Source organism: Phyllostomus discolor, chromosome 10 (assembly GCF_004126475.2).
Source record: "Phyllostomus discolor isolate MPI-MPIP mPhyDis1 chromosome 10, mPhyDis1.pri.v3, whole genome shotgun sequence".
NCBI classification, from domain to species: Eukaryota; Metazoa; Chordata; class Mammalia; order Chiroptera; family Phyllostomidae; genus Phyllostomus; species Phyllostomus discolor.
Genome location: NC_040912.2, coordinates 1,208,421 through 1,220,518, shown reverse-complemented (window position 1 = coordinate 1,220,518; position 12,098 = coordinate 1,208,421). Strand labels below are relative to the sequence as shown.

At 60.4% G+C, this 12,098-nt stretch overlaps 2 protein-coding genes across 2 annotated transcripts in view; one reads left to right on the top strand and one right to left on the bottom strand.

The window, feature by feature from the left end:
- The window catches only part of LOC114508044 (zona pellucida binding protein), a 39,051-nt gene that overhangs the window by 19,302 nt on the left and 7,651 nt on the right, over window positions 1-12,098 (top strand). Inside the window, exons 6-9 of the mRNA XM_028526038.2 lie at window positions 1,018-1,094; window positions 3,481-3,658; window positions 6,940-7,039; window positions 9,507-9,509. Coding sequence (XP_028381839.2) covers window positions 1,018-1,094; window positions 3,481-3,658; window positions 6,940-7,034 — 350 coding nt within the window. The 3' untranslated portion in view covers window positions 7,035-7,039; window positions 9,507-9,509. The remainder of the gene's footprint in view (window positions 1-1,017; window positions 1,095-3,480; window positions 3,659-6,939; window positions 7,040-9,506; window positions 9,510-12,098) is intronic.
- The window catches only part of VWC2 (von Willebrand factor C domain containing 2), a 41,045-nt gene continuing 38,647 nt past the window's right edge, over window positions 9,701-12,098 (bottom strand). The window contains exon 4 of the mRNA XM_036010373.1: window positions 9,701-10,202. Within this exon, the coding sequence (XP_035866266.1) occupies window positions 10,051-10,202 (152 nt within the window). The 3' untranslated portion in view covers window positions 9,701-10,050. The remainder of the gene's footprint in view (window positions 10,203-12,098) is intronic.

The window sequence follows — 12,098 nt, the reverse complement described above, 5'->3', positions numbered from 1 at the left end:
TCCCACAATAGCCTTGGACTTTTAAAACTTCTCCTTTCAGCACAAAAGTGTGACTGAAGCGTCACATTAAGCATCAGGACGGTGACCCTTCAGTTTCACAGCCGGGGGCAGCCCACCCCCGTGACCTCCAGCCCGCTGCAGCCGCCCTGCTCTCCCTGGTGCTCGGCGGCCACGCCTCCTCCCCGCCGTCCTTCCAGTGGCCCGTGCCCTTGTCTCCATGGGGCCCAGCAGTACGGTCTCACCTCACAGACCGCTCAGTCTTCCGCAGCTCTGCTCCAGCTCCTCCGGCCGTCTCCCGGTTTAGATCGAGCTTCTCCGGCCATCTCCCGGTTTAGAACCGTGACCCGGCCCGGCCTCGCAGCCCCAGCCCTTCCTCCCCCCCCACTCTCACGCTCCCCTCGCTGACCCGGGACTCACCCGCTTCCACACTCCGTGTCCGTGTCCCGATTCTGCGCATCGTTACTCTCTCTGCCTGAGAGCCAGGTCTCCGGAAGGGCACGGGTTTGCTGGCTTCAACCGCGTCTGTGTCCTGGACCCCTGGGCAGCTCCTGGCACGGAGCAGCTCCCGACAGTTACTCGTGGGGGTGGGGGGGTCCGCGAGGGCCCACGTGGAGGGACAGGTGCGTGATTTCCGCCACCTCTACCTCACCCTGCTTCCAGCACCGTCACTGTGGGTTATCGCTGTCGAGTGACGGAGAGTCAGTCGGATGACACGCACTCTCCAGTTAAAGTGACCCTGCTGTTAAAATTTTATTAACACGATAGCCAAACGTTAGCTGTCAGAAAAGGTGAATGATGTTTAGGTTCACTGTAGTGAGAGGTTTTCTTGCTGTGTGTGAAACACATATTTCGCTGAGGGTTTTAGCTGAGAGAAGGGCTTTAACATTAAGAAAATTGCATCATTTTTTAGTGGAGGAGAAACAGTCGACAGATGAGGTGTCTTGTATCTAAAGAGCTAATGTACATATCGCGGTGCAGCACGTTAGCTCCATCGTAAAAGGGAACGTGTTTTTGCAGTTTCATGTTTGGATGCTGAAAAAGAGCCCAAGCTGTGCAAGGACCAGGACTGTGACTACTCCAGGAAGCTGTCTAAGGTGCGTCTGGGGGGGGGGGGGGACAGACGGGCCATGCCCCCTGTGGGAGGGGCAAGCGAGCATCCCCACGGCTTACACCCCGGCCCCCACACCCTGAGGGCGGTCAGTGGGACTGACAAAACCCCCTGCATAGTGAGTGACGAGAGCTTAACGGAGCCAGTGCCTTTATGAAGTCCCTGGAAAGCCGGCATTTTAACCGCATTGAGATGGTTTCCCTTTTATTTGGCCTTGCTTGGTGGTTCAGAGTACTTGGCCCTGTTAGCGTCCAGGTGACAGATTTGGTCTAGAATGTTTGCTGGCAGTTCTCAGGGTGCTCGGCCCCAGAACCCTGGGCCTGCACTTGGGGGGGGTGGGTGACGATTGTGCTGGAGCTGTCAGGACTCATGTCACTTAGTTCTTGCTTCTGCGTTGTACTTGACATACCCTTCGTGTTCTGCTAGCAAGTGTGTGATGGTATTCTCCTGTCTCTGGGTATTCTGGATGCCCAGGAACACTCTCTAGAATTACTTTGAAATATTTGGAATATTGAGTTATTTATGTTGTGATCGCTGTCAAGCGTTCCCTGCTGGAGGCGTGGTGTTACATTCTGAGGTCAGCATCCACTGCTTTTGTCCTGGAGTTAACAAGCTGGCGGGCTTTTTCTTTTTAGTGATTTATTTACTTATTTCAAGCATATTTTACTGGATGCACTGGGGTGACACTGGCTAATTAATGACGAGGCTGTGCAGGTCTCGGGGTACAGCTCCAGAGCATGTCTGCTGTGTGTGGTGCAGGGCTCGCCCCCCCAAGCCCGGTGTGCGCCCGTCACCGCCTACCCCCCGGACTCTCTAGCGTTTCTTCGGCCACATTGACTCCCTGCACCTCGCCCAGACCATCCACGCACGGAGAGTTTCTGTAAGTACGGTTGGTTCTCGCATCACCCGGACGGGGGCGAGAGCTGTACTCCGTGTGCTGGAGTCCTCCCCCACCGCGGCCGGCTCCGCGGCTCGCCCGGCATCTGGCTCCGGCGGCCCCGCCTCAGTGCCAGCCACCAGCCCGCCGGCAGAGCTGGGTCCGGTCCTTGGTGGCGTCTCCCTCCTCCCCGTTCTCACCGCGTGAAGCAGCTGTTCTTACCCTTCTTTCCAGAGGGGAGGGGAGGGGGGCGGGGCTGACTGTGGGGGGGCGGGAGAGAGTAACGGGGGAGCAGGGGGGCAACTGTAGTTGAACACCAATACAGAAATTAAAGAGACGCAGGAATCTGATTTGCATGGTCCTTTTTACTCCCATCAGGTTTTCTCGGGTCTAGTTTCACTGATTTTTGTTTCGGATGGAGTGTTAGGAAGCTGAGAGATTATGAGTGTATTTCCTGAAAATTTTCATTGTAGTTTGGCAATTAAATATGGTTTCTTAGATACAAGATGTGTATCTGATTAATTCTTAGGCACTTTCTTAAGGAAAATCTGTTCGACTAAATAAACAATAATGAATTCAACCAGATTTATCAAAAGCACAAGAAAACCAAACTGTAAAAAGATAAAAAGATAAACCGAGCAATAGAATTGGAGCTGTGTAGATGTGTTGGGTGCAGTGCGCTGAAAATCATTTTTATAGTTACCTGTAGAAGTTTTCGTGAGGGGGGGTAATTTGGGAGGTGCTGGAAGGAGCCAGTCACCCACCAGGGGGAGCCCGCATGTCCGCCCCGTGACGAGGTCGGCGGGGAAGCAGCTGCAGTCGAGCGGAGCTGACCAGCTGACCGGGGTGGGGACAGTCTGAGCCCGCGACCACACCTCACGCTTCCACCGACAGAGCCTGCCCGTGCCTGAGGAGGAGGAGGCTCTTGTGACTCGTGTGGGCCCGTCCAGAATGACCACTGCAAACAACAAAGCCATTAACTGTAGATCGTGATGATGCCTTAATTATCTAGTAAATTAAACTTTTTGGAACCCAGAAGTGTAGGTTTTACCTAATGCTGTGTTTTCTTTTGTTTTTTAACCTGATTTTTGTTTGTGGAAAGAGCGAATGATATCCTTCTTAAATATCTTTAAAGCACATTTCCCTAAGCACAGTTGTTGGAGTGCCTTTGTTGGAGCACATTGAATTCCATCCAGCTTCATTGATTTGGGGCACAGTCCCATCCATATTTCACTCCAAATGCCAAGGGACCAGAGAGTTTGGCACGTGTCCAGCTGGGTTCTCCGTGCTGTATTTGGGGACGCATTTGGAATGTCTGAGGGTCGAGGCTGACATCTTTTAATTTTTACACGTTACGTATATCCTGTAAATGCAAGAAAAAAGGAGGACCTCAAGAACTTGGCTTTCCCTGCTTCTAAATACATAAGCGACCTATTTATTCTAAAACCACATATATTTTTGAAAATAGTTTTTCCGTATTGTATTTCCCTGTAAGGCTAAGAACCTCATAGAGAGGTTTTTCAACCAGCAAGTGACGGTCCTGGGCAGGCGCGCGGAGCCGCTGCCGGAGATTTACTACATCGAGGACACCCTGCAGATGGTCTGGATCAACCGCTGCTTCCCGGGCTACGGGATCAACACCCTGAAGCACCCCAAGTGCCCCGAGTGCTGCGGTAGGTGCAACGCCGCAACCGCCGCCAAGGTCCGGGCTCCGGCCTGGGGCGCCCCTTCCCCTGTCCTGCCCCAGCGAACGCCTGTCCTCTGTCCTCCGAGTGGCTTAAGTATCCTGTGGCTCATTTGAAACGGTGCTTGAAGAGACCGTGCGCCTCTGAAACACGGAGGGGGAGAAGCTGGTCTGGTTCCAGCCCGGGGGTCCATGTTGTTGCAATGGAGCGGGGTTAGGGGTGCCAGGCGTCTGTCTGGGGGAGACAACGGTCGAGAGTCAGGGTCTCTTGCCCTGCGGAGGGTCAAGTCACTCCTCCTCCAGAATCGACCACGGACGCGGTCACGTGCGTCCAGCCCGGAGCAGGCACGGCTCACCCGCCCTGGGGTGAGCCTGGGAACCAGCGGCCGTCCTGACTCGTGCGCGGCCCTAGCCGGTGGCCCCCTCCCTCTGACCACAGAGGCCGGCGCGGGCTGGGGGCAGCCGGCCTCAGGTCGCCGGCGCCCTTTCCCAGAGCGGGGCGCGCCAGTCCGTCCGGGGTCTCCGGCTTTCTTTCTCACGAGATAACGAGTGTCCCTGGATCAGCGCCATTTTCGTGCAGTCCTCTCTGCTCTGTCCCCTCCCTCTCTGCTGTTTCCAGTTAAATTAGAGCCTTTCTGCAGAACGTTCTGGAAAGCCGTGCAGGTCTCCCGTGTGTGTCGCGGTGTCTGAGCCCTCGGCCCAGAGGGACGGGCCTGCTGGCGGCCGACCCTCCCGCAGAAAGTGTCTCAGTTCCAGGCTCCGCGGGGCAGCGGCTGGCTCCCAGAGCCGCGTGGCCCCTGGGCGTCGGGAAGCGTGCCCAGCCACACCGTCCTCTCCCTCCGGAGCCCGAGTTCCCTGTCTGGACGGCCGAGGACTTCTCAGGTGACAGGCCTGTCCGTCCCGTCCTGCTCGGCCGTGCCACTCTCCGTCACGCGTGCTCACTGCGCTTCCCGCGGCCGGGCGAGTGCAGGGCCTCTCGCCTGCTGTCGCTGTTGCTGTTGCTGGAGTGGGGCTTCTGGTCCTTTCGGGTTTTGCCGAACGTTCCATTCTTCCACACAAATGCTGGTCACATTGTTTGTTTTGTTCCCTGGGGAGCAAGTTGATAACGGTGTCCTTCCAGGGACAGCCCTCTCCCCAACGCAGCGTCCGTCCGTGGGACCTCGCAGATTCCCTCGTGCTGCGTTTCCACCTCACTCGCTTCAGAGTGCTCGCTTCTCTCTCGGTTTCCTCTCCAAGCAAGTGCTTGTTTGAGCAATTGTGATGTTCGGTTTCCAAATAGTGTGGAAGTTTCCAGAGATCTTTCTCTCTACCGAAACCCAGTTTGTTTCAGTAGGGACAAAATCTCTTTCTGGTGTGTGTGCTGTGAAAATATTTTCCCAACAGAGGTTGGCATGTTTGTTTTAAGAAAAAAGAAGTTCAGTTTATTACTTTTTATTCTGTGGTTTATGTGCTTGTGTATTTTTTCCGTTCTGCATGTTTGTTTTGTTTTTTACATTCAAGTCTTGATCTCTCCTGCCATGTAATTGTTCATATTTTTTATCTTTTTTTCTTCTTAAAGAAGACACTTGAACATTTCATGTAATACTAGCTTGGCGGTAATGAACTCCTTCGGCTTTGTCTTGTTTGGGAAGCTCTCTGTCTGCCCTTCCACCCTAAATGGTAGCTTTTCTGGGCGGAGTCATCTGGTTGCTGGGCCTTGCTTTCCACCGCTCTGAGCACCTCGTGCTCATCCCTTCTGGCCGGCACAGTCTCTGCTGAGAATCAGCCGCAGTCTTACGGGACCTCCCCTGAAGGAAGGCGACCAACTGCGTTTCCCTCACAGCGTTTAAGATTCTCCCTCTGTCTCTAACCTTGGCGTTTTAATCGCGATGTGTCGTGGCGTGGGCCTCGCTGGGTCCGTGTCGTCTGGGACTCGGTGCCCTCCGGACTCGCGTCTCTTCCCTTGGCCAGGCTGGGGAAGGAGGTTTTGGTCATTGTTCTTCAAGTGGGTTTTCAATTCCCTGCTCTTTCCCCTCCCCGTCCAGCACCCCGTGGTGAGAATGTTGGTGCTTCCGAAGTTGCCCCAGAGGCTCCTTGCACTGTCTTCACTGATTTTGGATTCGTTTCTTTCTTTTTGCTGTCCTGACTGGGTGTTCTGAGCCTCCTCGTGTTCCAGATGACGGACGGGGTTCTCGGCTCCGCCTGCCCCAGCGTGGATTTCCCGTGAATCATTCTTCGTTTCGTCAGTGTGCCCTCCCTCCCCGACTGGTCCTCATTTGTGGTTTCTGCGTCCTTCCCAGTGTTGTGGCGGTTCCCCCGAGTTCCTTGAGCATCTTTACAGCCATCGTTTTGAGCTCTGCATCTGACAGTTGGTCTGCATGTCACTTCATCCCTTTTCTGGGTATTTCTCCCGTTCTTTCTTGGGGACCTGTCTCCCTGGGCACTTTGTCTGCTTGCCGACGCTTGCAGCTGCGTGTCAGGCGGAGCCGCCGGGTCTGCGGCCCCGGCGGAGCGGCCTCGCGCGGTAGGTGTCCTGCAGGGCCCCTGGTGCAGCCTCCCCGTCCCCCAAGCCGGGCGCCGACCGTGGTGGCGTAGTCACAACATGGATTATTCTGTGTCGGGGATGATCAGATTCGGCTAAGCTAGGCCAAGTAACTTTTCTCGAAATTACGTAGTTAGCAAGTGACAGGAATCAGGCTCAGGACAGGGGTGGTGTTAGAAGTGAGCCGCGTGCCCTTTCCACACTCGGGCCGTCGTTCCGCGCCTAAGTTAAGGGCACTGTCTCGGTCACACTGGTTCCTCCTGCGCCCTGACCTCTGGGGCCTCTGCTGTGACTTGCCGGCGACCCGGCCGGCCCCCCAGCCCAGCCCCACACGGTCTGTGAGCCGGTGGTTGGCCGCAGCCTCCGTCTAAGCCGGGGTCGGAGCGGAAGGCTAACGCTCTGCACTCGCAGGAGGCACCTGGGGGGGCCAGACTGCACAGGAACGACTCGCGGAAGGAACCGTGGAAGGGGGGCCGCGGAGGGTGGGGCGGGGGGGGCGCGGGGATGAGTGATGGGCGGAGGGTTGCGGCTTCTCCCGAGTGAAAACACCCGGGCTCACAGCAGAGTGAATGTGCTTCCCGCCACTGAGCTCTGAGCTTAGCAGTGGTTGGCCGGGTAAGCTTTATGCTACCTGTCACTCCACCACAACTAAAGCAGAACGCTAGTTTTCAAGTGACAGGAACCTGCCCTGCTGCCCGGCTCGGAGGACGCCTGCTCACCCCCTCCCTCCCCCCCGCCTCTGTCCCCAGTGATCTGCAGCCCCGGCTCCTACAACCCCAGCGACGGGACCCACTGCCTGCAGTGCAACAGCAGCCTGGCGTTCGGGGCCAAGGCCTGCCTGTAGCCGCGGCGCCCGTGGGCCGCCAGCGCGGAGTGTGCCTTCGAAAGGTTCGCACGTAATAAATCACTATTATGCCAGAATTAAATGTATCAGATTTTACTAAAGAGACGGTGTCATCGTTTCCGTTGAAGCACTGTGTGTCTGACTAGGTGGTTCACGAACGGCGCATCCAGAGTCCCGTGTCCGTGGATGCCGGACCTGGGTGCGCCTCCCCAGTAGCCCCTCGGCCGTGGCTTTCCAGAAACAGTTGCAAAACCTGTGCTGACGTAGCCCAGGAGAGTTCCCGGGGTTTTTCGGAAACGGCCCGTGCTCCAGCACAGCACGGAGACTGTCTCTCAGGCCGCCGTGTTCTCCCACAGGCGGTTTATTTTCCGTTTATTTCCGTCCTTTGGTTTGATTTTATGGGATTGTGTTTCTTTTTGTTTGACCTTTCACAGTTCAAATTCACTTTTAGAAAGACCACCAGTCCGACTGTTGCTGGTTTTGGCCACGTTAGTGTCGGGCCCGGTCCCAGCGACACCGTGGGTTTCGTGCGGTTCCCTGCGGCAGGCTGGCAGTGCTGCCCACTTCCAGGGCGGAGTGACCGCCGCACGGGCCCACACCAGTGCCCGTGCGCGGACCGTCACCCGGTGGGGGGAAGGGGGAAGGGGGGAGGGACCCCGCCACCCCCGCCCTGCTGCACTTCTGCACCGAGCACCTATGGGACGGGCCCGGGGCGCCCGCTGCAGCACTGTGTGGGAACACGGAACACCCCGAAAAATTTTGAAGGTTTCGGTACCAGGAAAATACACGAGTACTTGACAAAACTCATGGTTTGTCGGTTATCTAATTGTTGCATTCATATCTGTACCCACTCTATACTCTCCTGGAAATCTCTCTCTGCAGATCTCCTCTCCCAAGACACGCACATGTGTAGAGGGAAACACACGTGTCCTTGTCGGATTCTCAAACGCTTCTGCTAAGCCCTCCCCTGTGCATTTGCTGGCGGGTCGTCGTCTTTTTTCCTCCTGCGTCTTCTTCCGCTCTGTGTTCCCGTCCCAGTTCCCACACCCCCTCCTTGGCCAGACCCTCAGCCCCCCCCCCCCCAGGAGCCCCTCCGTGACCCCGCGGCCACACCCAGGGAAGCCCCTCCCATCTCCACCAGCCCTGCTGGTGTCCGCCCCTCTCCACCCCCCGGCAAACCCTCTGAGGTGTCCGGCAGACCCCGAGGGTGCCCCCTTCCCGAGGCCGTCCCCACGCTGCAGGTGACGTGACTCCCAGCCCCCGCAGGGCCTGTCGCCGTCGTCCTGGGCGCTGCCGTCCCTCCGGGATGGCGCCAGGGTCCTGCTCGGGGGCGCGGCGGCCTGGGCAGAGGCCCCCCTCGGGCCCCGCGAGCCTTCGAGGCCGCTGTCCCCTCTTCACCGCCGGCGGGGCCCAGAGGTGCCGCGTCAGCTTCCAGGAGAGAACTCTGTTGTTTGTTCATTCGCAGAGGAGCCTTCTCTGTGCCCCGGGCGGGGGCGCTGCGGCGGGAGCCTGAACCCCGAACCCCCGCGCGCTGCTGCCCGAACGCCGCGTTTCCGGTCACGTGGGTTAACGAGCGCCACGTGGCTCCAGCGGAGCGCGGGCCCCAGCGCGCCTTCCCGCCCGCTGGGGGTTCTCACCCCCGTGTTCGCGCCCCGAGTCCCGCGGGCTCCACTCCCCTTCTTGTCACCGCAGCCACTCACCCTCCGCGGGCGCTTGGTCCGGATTCGGGGTAAACCCCCGTGTTCTCGCCGCGCAGGCTTCACCCCGCCCTGCCCCCTGCACCTGCGCAGGCTCTGCCCCCCCCTTTCCATGCGCGTGGGAGGGCCGGCAGATCCACGAAGGCAGACACGCCCCGACTGCGCACGGGTCGGCCCGGCGGGCTCCGGGTGGCGTCCTTCCCCGTCCCTGCCCAGACCGGGAGAGGTGGAGCGGGTCTGGGCCCGGCGGCCCGCAGTGGCGGCACAGGCGCAGCGCGCAGGTGGCCGTCCGCGTTGTTCCTTGGAACCCTTGGACGGAAGAACTGCGTTGTCGCCCTGCTGTGCAGGCGCGACCGACACAGGCGCCCGTCACGCGCGGGCTGGGCGGTGACGCCGCGGAGACGCAGGGTCCCCTGAGGGCAGAGCCGGGGCTCCTGCTGCGCGTTCAGGTCCAGGTGCAGACGCGCTGGGGGGCTTGTTTGCCCTAACTCCCCCCCAGACAAGCGGGGGGACTCCAGTTGTACCCCTGTGCCAGCCTGAGGGCGCCACGATGCACACCGTGCAGCCCCCTGGCCCTCAGTCTGGGGACAGCTTAAATTCCCGGTGAGGAGGGACAGCAACGCCAGTGACAGCCAAACACACCCACGTCCGTCCGATGTGGGGGCCTCGGGCGGCCGGCAGGAGGGCCCCTTGGTCATCCGCAGCCGCCCCCCCCCCACGCGAGGGAGCACAGGTGACAGAGGCAGGAAGTGGTCCCGGGGACAGTGACCCGGAGAGGGTCTTCCGAGGAGAGAGCCAGACCCAGCTGTGAGAGGAGACGGGACGGGACGGGACGGGGGCAGAATTCCGGGAGAAACCAGCCCCCTTATTTCACGACCCGTCAGCGGGCGCGCAGCCCCGCGGTGGGGAGGGGATCGGCTACACCAGAGACGGGGTCGGAGCCGGAAAAGACAGCAGGCCCACGGCGGGGACGGTTGGCAGCACGGACCTTTAATCGGCATCTCCAGAACACACCCGCGCGGGCGCCCGACTGAGGGGCCGCGGAAACACCGTGCGCGCGCGAAGGCGCGCTGCGCGTACTCACCGCGGGAATGCGCATTTATCCGGGGAGGGGCCTCGCGCCCCCAGTTCCCGGCCGTGCCTTGAAATGCGCGCACTTCCCCCTCCTGCAGCGGCCGTTTCCAGGAAAAGCCAAAGGGCCGACAGTTTTCCGCTCTTCCCCATCCACAGTCCGCTCCGCTCCAGCGGCCTTCCGCAGTGCCCGCCGGCGCGGCCGCGGCAGGAGCGCCCTCCGGGGCGGCAGCGGCGCGCGGCCGCGGCTACATCTGCCGGCACTCGTGCCGCGTGCAGGTGGCCTGCCGCTCGATGCGCCACGTGCCCTCCTCGTAGGTGCAGTGGCAGAGGGTGCACTCGTCCGTCCTCACCTCCCTCCCGGCCGGGATGACGGCCGTCTCCGCGAAGCAGTTGGGACCTGCAAGGCGGAGAGACGCGTTTCAGGGCGTGTGCGCGCGGGCACAGGTCACGCGTTTCGCTGGTGGTCGGTCAGCCTGCCGGCCCCTGCTCACGCGCGTTCCCACGGAGGGCAGTGGGGAAGGGGTCGTCAGTGAGGGGCAGCTCCCCCCACGTTCTCTGAAGCAGGACCAGCGGCATTTAAAGTTTGGCGATGCCGACACCGCTGTCATTTTCCCTGGAGATGATCCCACTCGGGGGGCCTCGCCCACGGACCAGATCTGCAGCCGTTTGAGGTAATTGATGCCAAATAGTCAGGGAGACAAGTACCACCATGACTTTCAGAGAGCCAGTCTCGTTCCTCCCGGCCCCTCGGACAGAGAGAGAGTTCAGGCCAGCCGCTGGAAACAGCCCGTGACCCGGGTCCCGCCCGCGGCACCTGGTGCAGCTTGGACTCAGGACAGTCCCCGTGCGGCCCCTGGCACACAGGCGCCCGCCCTCCCCCAGAGCGTCTGGCTGCCGGTCGGAAACGGAGAGTTTGCTCCGGAAACAAATCCTGGGCGAGGCCGCCGCCCACTCCGGGGGCCAGGCTCTAGGGAGCCCCGTCTGGTGCCGCCAGGGCCGCGCCCTCCCCACCTGTCCCCGAGGGCTCCCGGGGTCCGAGGTCAGCAGCCACCGTCAGCTTCTCACCCCGGGTGCCACCCCCACACGCGACCTGAGCGCAAGGTCGAGGACAGGACTCCAGGGTCACACGGACTCCCAATGAGTGGAAACGGTTTCACGCTGGGGCCCACGCACTGGATACAGGGGTGCACCTGGGGCCTGCCCTCCAGCCTCCCTCCAGCACCGAGCCCTGTCCCCGCTGTGGCCGAAACCCAGTCCGTTCCTGGGTGGAGGGCTCCGGTTCCCCCTCGCCCTTCCTCTGCGGGTCAGGTCCCTGATAACGCGCCCGACACCCTCGTGGCGGTGACCCTCCCTCACCTGGAGGGGACTCCCCTCACACATGGCCACTGAAACCTTGTGGACACTTCTACCCCGCAGAGCAGTGCCGGAAAATGAGGCAATGAAACATGAGTGGGAAGTGTGGCCGGCCCCTTTGCCCAGCGTGTGCAGAGCCCAGAGGCGACACTAGGGGGCAGCACAGGCCAATTTGCTAGGCAGGTATGTGGGTTACCACCCCCCAACCCCCATGGCCCAGCGTGCAACCCCCAAAATGCTTCCTGGTAACAGCCCCCTGCTCACCTGTCATGGTGACGTCAGCCGTGGGGTTCGGTTTTTACTAACCTGGATGGCAGAACTACCGATTCTATTCGTCACTGACACGTGACCTACAGTCACTGGGAGGAGAACCTCCAGCTACCCACCAGATTTCTGCGTGGTCTTTGTTCATCCGGAGCAGGGGGGGCGGGGGGCAGCAGCAGGGGACGCTGAGGCCGAGAGTGCTCCAACTGGAGAATTTTAGACCTCGGGGGAGGGGGCACCTTTGTTCAGATCCCTCAACACACAGGTGGGGACTCAAGACCCAGCTGCCCAGGGGGACCGGCTAGGGTCAGACCTGAGCTGTCCGGGAAGCGGGCGTCTGTCCCTCGGGCGTTTCCGGTGTGACCCACCGCACCAGGTGGCGCCCGAGTTCCAACGCCGCCACTGGCCGTGAGGGGCAGCACGTGGGCAGCTGTCGCCGCCACAGGGACCAGCCCAGGCCTCCTGACCTCCGAAATGGCATGTTTCAGGATCACATTCACCCAGCTGCTCACTTATTTGCAACCCCTCACGGGTTTTCTCCCGGTCAGTGTTCATCGGCCACCGTCAAGAGCCAGGTGGGGAAGCCCGGAGGGGCAGGGCGCCTGCTCCTGGGGGGGCAGGAAGCGTCCGCCAGCCTGTCCCTGGGCATCGCCAGGGCTCCGTCCCGGCTGCAGCC